At 43.6% G+C, this 16895-nt stretch overlaps 1 protein-coding gene across 1 annotated transcript in view; it reads right to left on the bottom strand.

Moving 5' to 3' along the window:
* Positions 1-4391: 4391 nt before the first annotated feature.
* Positions 4392-16895, bottom strand: part of rasgef1ba (RasGEF domain family, member 1Ba) — a 32039-nt gene continuing 19535 nt past the window's right edge. The window contains exons 9-14 of the mRNA XM_041937140.1: positions 15271-15350; positions 13581-13676; positions 10133-10228; positions 9445-9568; positions 8120-8192; positions 4392-6093 (exon numbers count right to left, since the gene is read on the bottom strand). Of these exons, the coding sequence (XP_041793074.1) occupies positions 6069-6093; positions 8120-8192; positions 9445-9568; positions 10133-10228; positions 13581-13676; positions 15271-15350 (494 nt within the window). The 3' untranslated portion in view covers positions 4392-6068. The remainder of the gene's footprint in view (positions 6094-8119; positions 8193-9444; positions 9569-10132; positions 10229-13580; positions 13677-15270; positions 15351-16895) is intronic.

Genomic DNA, 16895 nt, shown 5'->3' with positions numbered 1-16895 from the left:
ACTTCAGCTTAAATCCACTCACTAAGAGGACGGTGCACCTGCCACTCGCCCTGCCTCGTCATTCTCCCCCACAGAGTGACAAATGAGTGCGCGTTCAGCTCAGGGTGGATCTCACCTGATGAGTTTCCAGAGCCTTCAAACGAGCCTCGAGGACGATTTAAAAGGAGAAAGGTCGTGTTTGCACATTCGAGCATCCGTGGAGAAAGCGTCCATCCGGCAGCCTGTCCGCATCCTCTCCTCCCTCTGTCCGCCTCTCGCGCTCTCTTTCCTCCCCCGGCTGAGCGCGTTACTGCGTCCGCGCGCGCGCGCGGCAAGCGGTCTGATTGACAGGTGAGGTGTGAGCGACGTTGACCCCTTTTTTGACATTTATAGAGGAATTATGCACTTATGTGTTAGGGTGACGCCAACTCAGGTTTCGCTGTAATAAAGAGGCTAAAATAAGCGAAATTTAGTTACAATTAATTAAAATTCTTTGGTTAATCTTTATTTTTCCAGGAAAAACAGATATGTGATTAAGCAAATCATGAATAGCAAGTGCAATCATCATAAATACAACCTCAATATCACCTTTAAACGACCCAAGAGCTGTATGAAATTATAGAAATAACTACAACCCATCCCATATAGAGTAATATTTGTTTCAAGACAAAACACAACTGGCATGTTAGAGCAGCAAACAGAGACATTGTGTCAAAACGACACGTGCAAGATGGCGCGTGATAGGATGCAGAAACGCACATATGGATGTGATGTGTCTATGGTTTCTCAGGAGAGGAGATGGGCATTTGTTTGCATGTTTACTGTGTGTGTGTGTGTGTGTGTGTGTGTGTGTGTGTGTGTTTGTGTGTGTGTGTGTGTGCACGAGGCAGATACGGATTCCATTTTGAAGCATTTCTGCAGCAGTGATGTGAATTCACAAAGAGAGCTGATTTGATATCAGGCAGAAGGAGCAGCAAACATAAAAGCTCTTTCTCTGCTCACACATTCAAACATGTAGGTTGTTGCAGAGAAGAAGTGATATCTGAGATGGCATCAACGGCCCCACTTAGCCATGAATCACGCCTCAGGCCTGTAGTTTAAATAACAGTTTGGACAAAAAGAAGCGTCTAAATGGAAAATAAAATGGATGAATAAATAAAAACAAACACGTTCTTCATCTTATAGAAGAAAAGTTAACTTGAGAAGAAATGAAACACAACCTTGTTCAAGTCAACACACTCGATAGTTTTGCTGCTGCTACAGCCTGACTTGGTCTGGGGTGAGCAGTCGCTTATACCAGCTAATATTAGCTAAGGTTAACCTTCAGACGTCACTGTTTGGCTGACTTGACTGAGTCAGTTCACTCACTTCACGACTCGTCTGTACCTCTGCCGCTGTTAGGCCCTGTTTTACGATTACGGTTGTTTTCACCTTCTGAGTCTGTCTGTGTGTGTCATCATGGCAAAATGTGGTCCTGGAGACACCTATTATGGGGTTTTGAATACTTTCAAAACCACATAATAGGATAGTTGGGATCAAAATGAAGGCTGAGTGCAAAGTTGGGTGTGATCTGAGTGTGTGTGCGCGTGCGTGCATGCGTGTGTGTGTGTGTGTGGTATGACAACAGTTTAGTGAAGAAGACACGACAACTTGCTATCAAACACAAGAACTCAACTACATTAGTTATGCAGCGTGTTGGATTCAAGACGATGTGAAGCAATCTCAAATATAATATACAAATATAATATGTACAAAATTCGTAGCAATATCTCAGGGCAGGACAGCAAGTAAGTACCAATGCATGGAGATGTGTATAATGTAATGCACTTAGAATAAGTGCAATGAAGTGTGTAAAAACAGAGGCCAAAGACAGGCAGGTAAACACACATTTCCAGTGGGATCAAACTAGAATGTGCTGTATGCTCAGGTTCCTTTATTACCAGCTGTGATAGCTGCAGAGCAGTGAGAATGAGCCTATAGAGTAGTGCTGTGGGCCAGAAAGCAATGTGGTCATTGCTAAAATAAAAATATTCATCAGAGCAGCTGCAAAGAAATTAAAGAGATGGTACAAGATGGAGAGCTGCAGGCTTTCACATTCAGAAATGATTAATTGGTTTTCCCAGTGTGTTTGTCTGTGACGCCGGCAGAAGCAGCCTGGGCTGCAGCACATTTTATTGACAGGCGCAGAACAATAATGGCAGGTGGCCAAAGCTGATTCATCTGCAGCGCTCAGACCACAGCGAAAATCTAAAATGTAGAATCCAGGTCAGTGACTCCCAACCTGGTCCTGAGAGGACATCTGAGAGGCAGGCAAATCAGGAGGACACGTTTTAAATGAGACAACCTGTTCACACTAAAGGCATTTAACTGACTCTGAATTCATGACTATTCAGAGCTTCAGGGCACTCTGGCAGAATGCATGTTTAGAGTGGAAGAATTGACTGTTTTGGCTGCTCGGTGGCTCAGATTTTAACCTTTCCACCCTGCAGCCAGAGAGTCAGGGTTTAAACATGCCAGTCAGCTGTTTGCAGTTTGCACATTCTCCTTGTGTTTATACCTGATCCCTCTTTTTTTTTTTTTTTTTTACAATCTTACAGGACATCTTAGCTTGTTTGGGTTTTTTCGCTATGCAGATATTTGAACACTGTGGTCTTACATATTATTTGATGTTTGCATGCCATTCAATGACACATCATTTTTAGTGCCGCACAGAAACAGCAGTGTTTGAGACACCACTTTTTACACTTTATGGTGTTTCTACACTCTCAACTGTTCTGTTCTGTTTTGTGTTATCTATGTTGAACATGATGGATTCAGGGAAATACAGGATTAATGTTGAGTGGCATCCAGTGAGACAGTGACTTGTCATCCTGTGTCTAAGATCACATCATGAGACTGTAATTCAGCAGCAAAGCTCATCAGTTGCATTGACTTGATTTGGTCACTTGGTGGAGCCAAATATGTATTTTTGTCTTCTGCCACCAGGCAGACGATTCACCTCAGACATGAGCAGGAAACACGATCACACCAGTCCTCACACGTTGATCATAAAGTTTTTGTTTTGTCTTACACCAGTATTTTGTCCCTCCATATATTGCTGATTTACATTCAAGAAAGTTCTGTCAGGGATTTTAAGAGAAAGTTAATCCATGTTTAAGATTTCAGTCCACACCAGATCCCAATTTTCAGTGCACCTTACAGACTGTCAGCTCCCACCATCAGCTGCTTTTTGCTATGCTTTGTTTCTTTTCATGCAGCCCGCAAACAGTGCTAATTGCAGTGTTGAATAATTTGAGACACGACTTTGAATTTGCCACAGTTGAGAGCAGAATTGATAAGGAATTTCACAGATTGTGACTAAAGTGTAACTCTAAGTTGGAATGATAACATCATCCTGGACAGAGGGTCAGACCTTTTCACTGTGTTAGATGTTCCGAATGCTGAGCTGGTTTGGACTTGCAGAGAATAGTGGATCCAACAACACGCGCTGTTTAGTTCACTTTACCGTGATCCACCCTCTTCACAACAATGTGTTCTCCATCTGTCAGATAAATATTCATATGTGTACACTGAGAATCGGAAAAGTATTTCACATTTCACCCTTTTGTGCAGTTTGATCTGTAGCATGTGATCACAATCATCTGAAATATACTTATGGGAAACTAAATCTAGATCTAGACTCAATGATAATTCATTTGAAAGCCTTGTTCTTAATCTTTCAAACCGAACCTTGAAAACATCACAGACAGTTTTATTTGTCAAAGTGTACCACCCTCCTGGTCCAGGGTTAGTCCTTAAAAAAAAAATTATTATTGTAGGTGACTTTAATGTTCATGTGGACGTTGATAATGATAGTACTGCATTTATCTCATTATTAGATTCAATTAACATATTATTCATATGTTCATACATCACATACATAAATATATCACATAGGCATACACCATGCCATATGTACTTCGTATACCTATAAATCTATTACAGCTGTCAAAACTCTCACTCTCTGTCTCTCTCTCTCACCCAACCGGTCGAAGCAGATGGTAGTCCACCCAGAGCCTGGTTCTGCTCGAGGTTTCTGCCTCCTAAAAGGGAAGTTTTTCCTCGTCAGTGCTTGCTCATGAGGGAATTGTTGGGTCTCTGTAGGTAAAGAGTTTGGTCTGTACCTGCTCTATATGTAAAGTGTCCTGAGACAACTTCGGTTGTGATTTGGCGCTATATAAATAAAATTGAATTGAATTAAAGTGCATTTGACTGAATGATCAGTAGAAATAATCACATTTGTGATGACAGTTATTTAGTCATTGGTGTGATATTCGGTGTTAGAAAGCTTAATTTCATTCCCTCAACACACCGTTCCCACAGGACAAGAATAAACCTCCAGGCCCAAAGCAGTTAACACACAGAGTCGTCACTCAGGATTTTTCAACATTATTTTATTAACTCTCTTTTAAACACTAATAATTCATTTATAAACTGTTCCTCTATTCCATTTTAACAGTCCAAATACAAATGGATGAACACAGGGAGGGAAAAAAGAAACACAGTATGTACACAATAAACCACAACAGCACTCAGTGTTGAGGGAGGAGCAGTCAAGGCAAAGCACACATCAGTCAAAAATATTTAACGTCATACTCTGAGCTCGTGCCTTGAAAAATAAGTGTCTCATACAAACTTGTATTAAAAAAATAACAGTTAAACCAATATCTGAGTACTACTTAAGTATCATATGTACCTAGTACAAAATTAAATAACAATAAAATAATAGTAAATATTGGCATGAGGACATAATGTGACTACACAAATAGATTTATAAATAGAAACAAATATGGAGGAAACAGTACTTTTCAATAATATGAAAAATAAAAACATATAAAGGATATTATTCAGCATGTGTAGGGTTTAAACAGAAATCCTCAGTTCACATTATTCAACCACACAAAATCCATTCACTGTTCTAACTGAACCACCAGGGGGCAGCACAACCACACTCATCTTCTATGAGAGCAGGAACAAAAGGGGAAAGCATGAAGAGTCAGCCCACAGCCTGGCTTATCTGAGCAGTACAGGGCTATTTTAACACTGATTATCAGGAACAACAGGAAACACACTATCATCACATCTTCCATTTAAGGTCACCGCTAAAGGCCTCAGTATGCTTCAGATGAAGCACTCATCAGCGCATCCAAACGCATCTTCAACCACAGTTCCTACGTCACAGAGGTGTGGGCGGAGGGGGGCTCGGATGCTGGTCAACCATGCGAGAAACATTTTGGTTGATGCTTACCGACGCCTTAGTTCGTTTGAAGCGTACTGAGGCTTTAAGTGTGTCAAAGATAAATGATCAGGAAGTGTTGCTTCCTGCTGAAGAAAATCACAAAAGTCTATACAACACAAACAAAAGAACTACATCATGTTACATCGTCTTTAAACTGCAGCCAGCGCGTTTTTTTCCTTACACGGCACAATGAACAAAACCTCCAGAAACATGAAGTGAGAGACACTCTGGTATCGTACAAAAGGAGGGAGACGAAACAAAACTACAAGTGATGGCTAGCTTAACGACAGCGTTGCGGGAAAGGTTTGAGTTCTCCGTACAAACGACGCTGGCTTATGGAACCAGCGAGAGTAGTTTCTGTTGCGTTAGCCAACCAGCAGCTAACTTTGCAGCTTCAGTGGAAAATAAGTTGTCGGGGGGGGGGGGGGGGGGGCACAAACAACCCCAACGACCCCATCAGCGCTCACAGAGGGTTTATAAGCCGAAACGCTTCGGACAAGAAAAAGCGACTTGGCTTTTACTTTGAGGGTTTGTAGCATTTCTCTTTTTTCTATTTTAAAAGACTACAAAGTCATACAAAGAGAAAAAAAACAGCTGTTCTGAAATATACAGCACAAAGAGCCAGAGGGTAAGGAAAAGCAGAGCTTAATAGAAATCTGAAGCTGCGGGGAACACAAAAGATCCTCGCCAGCCAGAGTAGAGATTGTCGCTTCCCTTCTGAACACGGGGATACTTTGTTCGGACAGCAGCGCGGCGGGGCGCGGCTCGCTGGTCGGGTTTGTCATCATTCTGGTTCCTTCAGTTTTGAAGTTTAGACCCTGCTCAGCAGAGTGGATCTGTGGGGAGGAGACACAAACAGCTGTTAACATCACGAGATAAGCCTGAGACTAAGGCGGCGCGTACCTCCACCTCTGCTCCATCACAACCCTCTGAATGTGTCATTTCAACAAAGGAAGTTATTTTGATTTGTTTTTATGTTGTCTTCACACTGCAAGACTTGGTACACTGTAAAAAATGTTAAGGGAACTTACTCAAGTTCTGAGTTTTAAGCTCAATTTAAAGAAGAACTAAAGAAAATGTTCTGAATATCTTATCTTATATGTGAATCTGCACTGATTCATGAGAAAATTTGTCTAAAAAGTTGAAGAAATGTAAAATTTCAAGGCAACTCACTTTGATAGTTCTTAGATTTTTGAGCAAAACTATGAACTTTTGCCCACAAAAAATCTTTAAATGAATAATGCTGATTATTTACTTTTTATTCTTTAGGATTATTCTGTTGTTAGGCTGGTTTGCTGTAAATCTTGAATCAAAATACATCACTTTTCCTGCCCAGCAATATTAAATAAAGACCAGATTTTTGTCAAATCTGGTACAGGTATCAAGTGTGATTTCAAAGAGCAGAACCTGAGTGGCAGCAACAGTTTGTATTCAGTGGATTTCTCGGGTTGATGTGTGTGCAGAGAGCCGAGCGGCACGATCTGCTGACGCGGCTCGGCTACAATAAAGTGACAGATCGCGTCGCAGCGGAGGCAAAGCTCAGGGGAATGCAGAGAGGGTTGGCAGGCGATCAGGAAACGTGACCACACACACACACACACACACAAACAGCGGAGTGTTAACCCAACGCTCACTGGGCTCTGGCTCCAAAACCTGCTCTCACCTCTGACCCCTGCCAGCAGATCTGGTTCATGCGTCTACTTGGGTTGAGGGTGGTTGGCGTGTGTGTGTGTGTGTGTGTGTGTGTGTGTGTGGAGTCAGTTTTTGGCAACCTGCTGCATGACAGTCAGCTCCGAATCATGTGTTCAATGTCCATAAATACTGGCATTATTTCTCACATGTATGTCTCATGTATTTCTAGTTTCCATGTCTTTCTTCCTTCCTCATGAGATTTCCGTGTGTTTCTAAGAAACTTCAGAAAATCTGTTTGGGAGGTAAATTTGTGGGGAAACTGGGTTTGGCTGTTAGAATTGAATCTGTATGAAGATGAAAAATGCATTTAGGTGCTAAAATATGTGGACCTGTCACGCAGCTGGACTGTATTCTTGTTCTTGAAGTCACTATGTCCACATTAATGCAAATAATCCAAATAAAGACTGTAGTGGTTTTATTTATCGGCCAAATGTGTTGCTCATCATCTGCACTTGCAGTGATATCTGCACAGTCTGCATCTTCTCTATGTGCCTGTAACCCCACACAACTCCTCACAAACTGGCTGTTTGCACAGCTTAAAACCATATTTAGTATTCTTTCATTCCCTTCAATTAAAAACCTTGAATGAAGCGATGTACCAGACAGACCTCATGATTGCTGGATGACCCGTTTTGTCACTGCGGTAAAATGTCCCAAGCTCAGTTTGTGTCAATTAAACTTGAACGTGTGATGCTGAAGCAAGAGGAAATATCCCTCTGTCAGCTCTCTGGAGCTTTCTTCAAGCAATTAGAGCCGACTGAACAAAGACTATTTCCTCTCATCCGTCTTCTCACATACACACACGTCCAGAGTGCTGTGTGATACGGGGGTATGGTGTGTGTGTGTGTGTCTGTGTGTGTGTGTGTGATATAATTGTGTGAAAATGACTGATGTCCTTTGCAGGCGTCTATGCAAGCGATGGCGTGACAAAGAAGAATGATGAGCACCTGTGTGTGTGTGAGCGTGTGTGTGTGTGTGTGTGTTTAATGCATTTATTGAATAGCGTGGAGGTCAGCATCAGCGTGTGACCTACATCCCTCTGGGTCTGCCTGGTCAGGGGGGAGGCAGGAGGGGACGTGGGATGACAGCAGTGATTGAAAGAGGGTGAGTGTGTGTGTGTTTGTGTGAGGAGGGAGACGGGGGGGGGGGGGGGGGGGGGTTCATACACACCTCAGAGACTTCCATCTGTCCTTCTCCATGTTGTTCTCAGGACCTTCACTCTCGTATGATGCCAGATACAACGCTGCAACGAGGGAGTCAGAGAAACATCATTAGCTTTTCTGATCACATCCACCGTGAAAAAGTGAGCTTAGTTAAAACTGCTCTCATGGTTTTTTTTAGCTCTTGTAGAATTTACTTCAGTTCTCTTAAAAGTGCCGTCTTCGTTTCTATTCCTGCAGTAAAATAAGTCTGTTACTCCTCTTTCACTCTTCCTCAGGTTGTTATTTTTGCTTCCTGTGGTTCGGATTTTGCACGTTTTCAATGGTAAAAATTTGAATCTAAAAATGTCACTTTTTTTCTTGCAATAGTCTAAGCCCAGTTCAAATCAACCTGCAGCCCCGTGCACTCTCTGATTCTCTGTTTGTACGCGACAGGTTGACCGAAGGATGTTCGCTGTCACCAACAGATGATGGCGTTGGCTGCAGAAGAGCTGATTGGTCAGTTCGGTCGGTGCACTTCAGCGACAGGAGGATTTCACAGACCTCCTGTCTCTCTGATAAGACGGTGATAAGAGCTGGAGCCAGTGGCACGCGACTTTGATGTGGATTAAAGGGGAACTATCGGCGCTGCTCGAGTATGGCAGGTGATAACGAGGTGTGTGTGGATTTGAGGCTTAGCGGGAAAAGAAAGCGATTCTGCTCTGTCTGGTCTGCTGTATTTTATCAAGACCATGAAGCAGCTCAGTGCAGGCCTGAGTTTTCTGCCTTTGTCATTATAATTTTGTATGAAGCAACATGATTTCTTTAAGAATCAGGTTAATAATTTTTTATTTGATGAGTCTGTGCTGCTTTCAATGTAAATGCAACATATTATTCAGATTGCTCCAAATGATGCAGGTTGAAAAAATAAAAGTTTAACTTTGGGAAATACGCTTCCCAAAGTTTCCCAAATTTGCTTTCTTGCAAAGCGGTTACGACGCTACCTGCACCTGCCAATTAGCCTAGCTCACCATGAAGACTGGAAGCACGTTGAAAGTAGCTCATCATTTTCATATTTTAAACAAATCATAACATGTGAATTAATGATTTTTAGAGGTGATGGTAGACACATTTTTAACATTGGAAAGAGTCATGCTAACCTTTCCCCCTTGCTCCCACTGTTTATGATAAGCTCAGCCACTTTGAGCGACAACGTTAGCGTGATGTTTCGAATACAGACATTAGCTTGCTTTCAAACTGAACATCTAACCCTCAGCCAAAACGTGATTATGAAACCAAAATATGAAACCATTCAACAATCTGACTGATGATGATCTCCTTCCTGGATAAACATACCATCCTCAGTGAAGGCTGGAGCGGTCAGCAGGTACTGCAGGATCTTGCGATCCTTCTCAAATGGGCACTCCACTTTCTTCCAGGTCATGAACTCGCTCACTTGTTTGGCGAGCTCCCAGAATTTCTGGATTGAAACCGAAAACAGACGATACAGGTTAATAATCAGAAGGACTCAGCGTGTTTATGGGTCTGTTCTACACAGCATACGCCCAGCTGACTTGACTATTACGCATTTACTCAATGCTCCAATTATGACTGTCACACTGCCTTTGAGCAAGGCGTATAACCCTGTCGGGCTCCACTGAACCTGCCCAGTAACATATTACACAACTCGTTACAGTGTTAATGTGTTCAAATGTACTGTAGAAATGTCATAACAGGGCAGGACAGAAAAAGCAATCAGCACAGTTTCCCAGGATAGAACAGATCCTTAAAATAGGGTCTGATTCAGCGTAGCTGTGACCAAAGACCAGTGGAAATACTTATGAGCCTCTGGTCAGTGGTCAATGTGTTGTTTCCATGGAAACACAACTGAACTTGACACACTCAGGTCTGACTTCTTCATTTTCTAACACTCTTTAGGGAAGTGGAAATAAATAACACCAAATCCGTCGCCATGCGTTGTAAACAGTGACGTCGTCTGACGCAGAGAGGAAACTCCCTCTGGGGAATTCAAAACTCAGTTTACCTCAAAGTTGATGTGCCCGTTCTGCAGCCTGTTGGCGCATCCTTCGTTGAGGAAGTAGATGTCTTTTATGAGCAGGCTGAAGAAAGGGATGACAATCTGCAAGACAACAGACAGAGAAAGGGTTTTCATTTCACCGAGAAGATGTGCAGGGGGATTTCCACATGACTCCCAGGTGTGTGGACTTAAACATCATAAACATCCATTCAAAGGAAGAGGATACAATAGACAAAGATGATCTCTTCTAATGTTCATTTCCTGGAAAAACAGTCCCTCTTCTGTTCTGATCATTAACACATTTCCATCAAAAGAAACCCACTCACTTTCCTTTGTCACGGGCCTGTAGCAGCATGAAGAAAATACAACCTTTAATGACATAAAAAAAACTACCCTGGATAAATTTCTCCAACCAAAACTGGAGAAGTGAAACTAGAGTTTCCAGAGAAGAATTCCCCTTTAAAGTCCCATAAATAATTCATCACCACCCTCATACAATGATTCAGGTCACTGCGTGTCTGGGCACTAACATGGATGTTGATGGAGAGCGAGGCGAGGGAGAAGCACCAGACTACATTCAGATAACGGTACATTTTACACTGGTTAGGTTTTTCTCTCTTCTCTGCCGCGGACTCAACCATCAGGAGATCAAACTGGCAGGCTGGTTAAACCTGGCATTTATCAGTTGCTATGGCTGACAAATAAACACCACTTTTGTTACTCTGTGTCGAGAGATCTGGCACAGTGACCTACTGTATAAAAATACCTCTTTCCAGACAGCGCCAACACATCCCGCCCAAGATTATCAAACATTCATGACGGCGGAGCTTTTAAAAAGATGAAGTGCCAGGGGAAAAGCTGCAGGCTGAGCAATTTATTAACTGCACATTTTTTGTTGCGTTCTGCGATATTTAGCCCGAGTCATTCTGACTGTGTCAGAGGCTGCACAAACCGCACACCCTCTCCTTATTAGTTGTTGTAGTAAGCCAGTAAATCTGTCTAAAGTGTTCCTCTTCAGCTCTGTTCTCGGCTGACCTGCATTGTACGTTTGTTTGTGTGAGAACACCTCCACACCATCCTTCAACACAATCTGGGTGCAGCTGATAGCTAGTCGAGATGTCAGTGAAGTCAGAGAGTCTGCACATGGTGTTCTCCATAGAGGCAGGATGTTTACAAGGACCTGCGTGTATGTACCATCTGAAGACTGTCGTCATGTGCGCACACACGTCTCTACACACATGTTCTGCTTTTAGAGGAAAAGTGCCCAACAGGAGCAGAGAGGAAGTCGTATTCACAGCTGGACACATCTGGGACGTTGAGGGTCTGGAGCCAGAGGGACGCCAGGTCTGGATTTGTGGCAAAAATTAGATCTACTGAAGAGGATGTGTCTATTAGAGGCTTGAAGTCTATTCACTTGTATGATGGTTATCATCATCAATAGATGTTTGTAAGAGCTGATCAAAGTTATTGGTCTTATTGGGGTGGGTTGCAGTTTCATTTTTGAATTTCAGCACTGTTGAGATTTTTTTTTATCTTTCACTAACTTTCATTTAATCTTTCTCTGTCAAGCTGCATGATTAATCAACACATTTCCTGTTGATCAACTAATAAGCAACAATTTTGATTCCTAATTTCAGTAATTTCTCAAGCACTCGCACAAAAAAAACACTGGTTGCCGCCTCTCAAATATAAGGATCTCAAAACAAGTCATTTGAAGACTTCGCCTGGGGCTCTGGTGACCTTGTGATGAGCATTTTTCAATATTTTATAACAAATGGTGAATCTAAGAAATAACCAAGATTAACATGAAATTAATGAAGAAAGGAAATATTCATTAGCTGCAGGTATAATTCTCAGGAATTGTGTTTTTATTCCTGATACTCTCATTTGCTCCTTTTCCTGGTTTTATTCTTGGTGACCATAATCTTTCTAACTTCTTAATTTGTTTTTAATTCATCGTCCAGTGCAGTACTCTGATCAAAGAGCAACACAGACACATGATGCGGTGTAACGGGGTGTAAACTGGAATATTTACTACATTCCTCTTATGAGAATATCTTTGCGAGCTGTTGCTTAACAACCAAACATGTGACACAGCAGGTCTGCCTGAGATCAGCTGTTTGGCATTTTGCTTATAACCGTTGGATCATTTCATCATTTCTCTGCACTCACAGCAAAGAACAAACAAACTATAGCGAAACAGGATGGCAATGAAGCATGAATGTTGGCTCTGTTGCGCCTCTGACAAAGTCAACGGCCCCGTGGATGCCTCGAGGAGATCATAAACAACCCCTCCCCCCATGACAAGAGGCCGCAAGGGCAAGAACATACCAGACTTCTTGGGAACTTTCCGTTTCATGACCCCGACCTCTTGTCCGGGTTTGTTTGCATTTCTGAGCTCCAAAAAAACATCCCTCCCAAACCTCACGGAGCCAGATACAAACTGACGGTACACTCTGTCTCCACGAAACAACACACGTCATTCAACATGTGATGTCCGAGGAGAGGCTAACCGCTAACGCCCGGCAGCCCGCGAGCTCTGTGTCGGTTCAGATTGGGTCAGGGTGGGCAACTCCAGAAGCAGCAGAGAACACTATGTGATCTGGCAGGCTGCCGCGTTTTCTTTCTCCTCCCTCGCTGAGGAGAACATGTTTGACGAAGAGGAAACCGAGACCCTCCTCGTATCTTGACCCACTTTCAACTCGACCTCTGTGTCCCTTCTGGGCTCCGCTGTTATGCAACCCCTGTGCCTCGGCCAAGGCGCCGCGCTCATGTTTACTGCTGCTGATGCTGTAAACACGATGGGAAGGCAGCTCACAGACAAAAACGAGGCCCGGCGAGCGACAGCGCTCTGCCTTGTTGCTCTGCTTTGCCTTCCTTTCCCTCATGTTCGACGCTCACCATCTTGACTTCTTACGTAACTGTAATCAGTTCCGAGGATCTCTGCTGCAGTGTGACTCAGCAACACTCTGTTCAGTGGTCAGGGTGCTTTTCCTGAAACTGAGCCGTCACGTTGTCTTTAGCAAGTCACCGAACCCACCTGACTATTCACTGTATGTATATCAGCCATATGTATGGAACATGAATCAGAGGCTGCGGTGCAGATTGCAGGGGTTTATTTAAATGGCGGCTGCTGGATGTGTCAGTGAAAAAGGCTGTTTGTCGACCTGGACTCCATTAATTGACTTGTCTAGACTTTATTTAAAACTGTAGCTTCATGTCCCTGTGGTGGTAGTGGTCTTGCTAGAATTTCAACCTTTATCGAACAAGCTGCACTTTAAATGTCAGCATGTTAATTTAATTTGCTCTCCTCCAGCACAGACAGGAGCTGAACTACATGCGAGCCCACTGAGAAGCATCATCTTCCACGAGCGCATGCTGCCAGACGTGCCCCTACAGCTCGGCCACATCGGCGTTGTGTCGTACAGCGCGCGCTGCTGTGTCGAGACCTCACCTTCTCTCTGCTGCTGTTGGCCGTGATCGATCTCTGTGTGGCTCCTCTCAGCGCTGTTCTGTAGTTGTAGAAATTGCTGGAAGGATCCATCTGGTGCTACAGAGAGGAAAAAAAACTCAGTGTCAGTTTGGGCAGAAGATAAAAAAAAAACACAAACAAGCACAGACAAGGAGCTGCAAGAGGACAAAAAGCTGTTTCAACATATTTAATCATGCATTTTCATATAGATGGTAGCATCTCATGAAGAGGTCTATTAGCTGGCAGACAAGGATAAGTAACTGTCATTGTCATTTGCTTAGTTTTAGGGGTCATGTTTTGATCAAAAATGCCAAATATTTGCTGGTTTTAGACTCTCCAATGTTTTACACTACTGTTCAAAAAGTACTTTGTGGGTTTTGGACTGTTGGATGGAAGATATCACCTTGGCCTCTGAGTACATTTAATTCAAATCTTTCTCCAAGAAATGATACAAAATGATCAAAGTAATCACTAATTGCAAAAGAAAAGAAAACAGTATGACATTTGTCACTTCCTCAAATTAAATGCCAAATTAACTGACTTCAGCCCCTGTGAGTTTAAAAGTCAAACTGTCAGTGTTGTGAAATAAGCCTGCGAGGTCATATGATCGGGGAATCAGCAGATCGAGACTGAGACCTCGAACAAGCCGAGGAGCACATGCACATCACGGCGAATTATGACTCTGGTACAGAAAGTTCAGCATTCATCTCAAATAAGGCTCACAGGGAAAAAACAGGAGATAAAAGGAAATCATCGAGAGCAAAGAGGTGAGGAGGTGTGTGACTGACAGAGAGAACGACAAAGAGAAGCAGAAAGATGGAGATGAACTCCGGCGAGACGTGACGGGAACCTAAGGAACCGAAAGCTCTCAGATCCCACAGAGGGTCCCAGCCCGACTCCTCTCCACCTCAGATCTCCTCGTTCAAAGGGCCGACTGAAGGCCCGCTGAGCTCAGAGAGCGCCCTCCCTGCAGTATCTGGGCTTTCCTCAGGTACCGCGGGGAGGGGAGGGGGCTGTGTCTGAATTGGATCCAGCAACATCTGGGGCTGCCTGCCGGCTGCAGATTCATCACTTCAACATGTTAGGTGTTCGATCTGCTTGTTTGTTGCCATCTCTGATGTCTTACTCTGGACTTGGCTTGAGGAACAAGTATCTTCAGATTACCGTCACTCTGTTTTCTTCACTTGTTCTTTTTTTTTTTTACCGTTTTAACCATGTGAATTGAACGGTTCTATAGTCTGTTTGCAGTAATCTGCACCTCGCTCCAAACCCAGGTGTTTATCCATATGCGTGAGTCTCCGCTCTCCCACTCAGATCCATGTTGGTGAGAGCTTTCAGCACAACTGTGTTTGTCTGTCTTTGTCATTACACTTGACCCAACAGTTCTTCAACAACGAAGAAGCTCCCCACACGCCCAAGGCACAACAAAGCCACACAGCTGTGGATATGTGTAGGCCCACAGGAAAAGTTGGCTGATTAAAACTGAGGACAAGGCAATGCAGAAAACTGCACCTTTTAGGTGACAAAGGTGTCTTTCTCCTTGCCAGGGGGTTTATATCCATAAATCCTTAACATAATCACCCAAATTTGCACCTTGTGTCTGTTAAGTGCTGCATATCATCCACATTTGTTGCCTTTCATACATGTCTGCGACTCCAAATTTCAAACTTACTTCTAAGATGTCGAACTTGGCCGTTTTGACTTTACTCCAGGTCTTCTTGAGCCGAGACACGGGACTCATGTTCATCCCAGCTGCAAGATGGACACAACAACAAGGACAAAAGACAATGAGAGAGATATCGCACATCCAAGAAAGCACCCAAACGTGATCGCATTAACACATGGCATTTTCCCATTCAGGGAGACAGACACACCCCAACACACACACACACACACCCACCCTTCCTCCCACCGCAGTCATCCTTTAACACCCCCTCCACCTCCCCTTTTCTTTCTTTCTACTGTTGTCTCTTCTGATGCAGCGAGAAAAAAAGGCTGCAGGAACAATGGAGTTAACACACGCCTCGTTTCCCCTCCCAGAGCTCTGCTTCCCATATGGTAATCCTCTGTGTGTGTGTGTGTGTGTGGTGCAGGTTCAGGCATCGAGGGTCACCATCAGAGCAGCACGACGACACAAACAACCCTCGAGTAAACAAAGAACTCCACTGACAGAAACACAAACCCGTAAACCGGCTAAACCTCGTTTTCTTCCTGAACTCACTTCACTTCCCAGGAAACACTTTGAGGTTAACACGACGCTTCGGAGCTGCGGGGCCAAAGCGGACGAAAGTCCGAGCACGGCGGCATGAGACAGTGTGTGTCAGAGCGTGTCTCGCATAGGAAACGGCTCCATCTACACACAAAGACACCAGTGTGTGTGTGTGAGGACAGGTGTTGGCTGTGGTAGTCACTCCGCTGGGACACATACTCGCCTTTATGAGGACAGTAATATATTGTCAATGTCTTCTCCTTTTCAGCACTGACACAATGTCGCAGGAACAAGAGACACTGACGGAGTGTGTAGTCTTCATCTTTAAAGCGTCAGTTCGCCCAAACTACACACAGAAAAACATAATTTCTCACTTCCAGTACTTCTACTGGTCTCTGGCCATGGAAACAATTTTGGTTTTATTTGTCCAAGTTTTGAGATGTGTGTCTCCACTAGAGAAACCAGGTCCAGGTTAAACTCAGTCTAATTTAGACCAGGCTGTTCTTTGTGCATCCGAGTACCAATATGTATAACATTATCTATTATCCTGTCATAGTGTGTAAACTAGGATTTCTGGAGCCCGTTTCACCAAATTTATGGTGCATACATGGAAGTTACAAGTTGCAGCACAAGATCATTTCCCCTCACCCACTTTGACAAATGTCAGTAATCTCTCGCTGCAGGCCTCTCGCACGCCGATGCAAATTTATGTTAAACTGACGAGAGACCATGATTTGTGACGCCGCCACCGTTTGCAGTCTGTGTGCAAGCCATGCTTGCGAGCTGCTTTTGTGACACGGGCCTGAATTGAGTAATAATCTTTTCTATTTTCCGATCAGTTCTGACTGTCCTTGGGTCCCTACTGGATCAGATCTGACTTTAGATACGAAGAAAAACTCAAGAGAAGCGTCTCAAAACCTGAAGCCTGAAACCATCTGCCTGGTTAGATACAGCTAAAGGTGAAAAAAAAATACTTTTCATAATTTGGATGAACTAACTCCTTAATTGCATCGCTAACACCGTGGTGGATCCCTGGAGACGAGGCTGGTGGAGAAGGGATTTGCCTGTGGCGTTCCCTCTCAGGGGAG

The sequence above is a fragment of the Chelmon rostratus genome, chromosome 5 (assembly GCF_017976325.1).
Source record: "Chelmon rostratus isolate fCheRos1 chromosome 5, fCheRos1.pri, whole genome shotgun sequence".
NCBI lineage: Eukaryota > Metazoa > Chordata > Actinopteri > Chaetodontiformes > Chaetodontidae > Chelmon > Chelmon rostratus.
The sequence above is the reverse complement of the archived record's forward strand: the minus strand, read 5'-3'. Positions and strand labels throughout refer to the sequence as shown.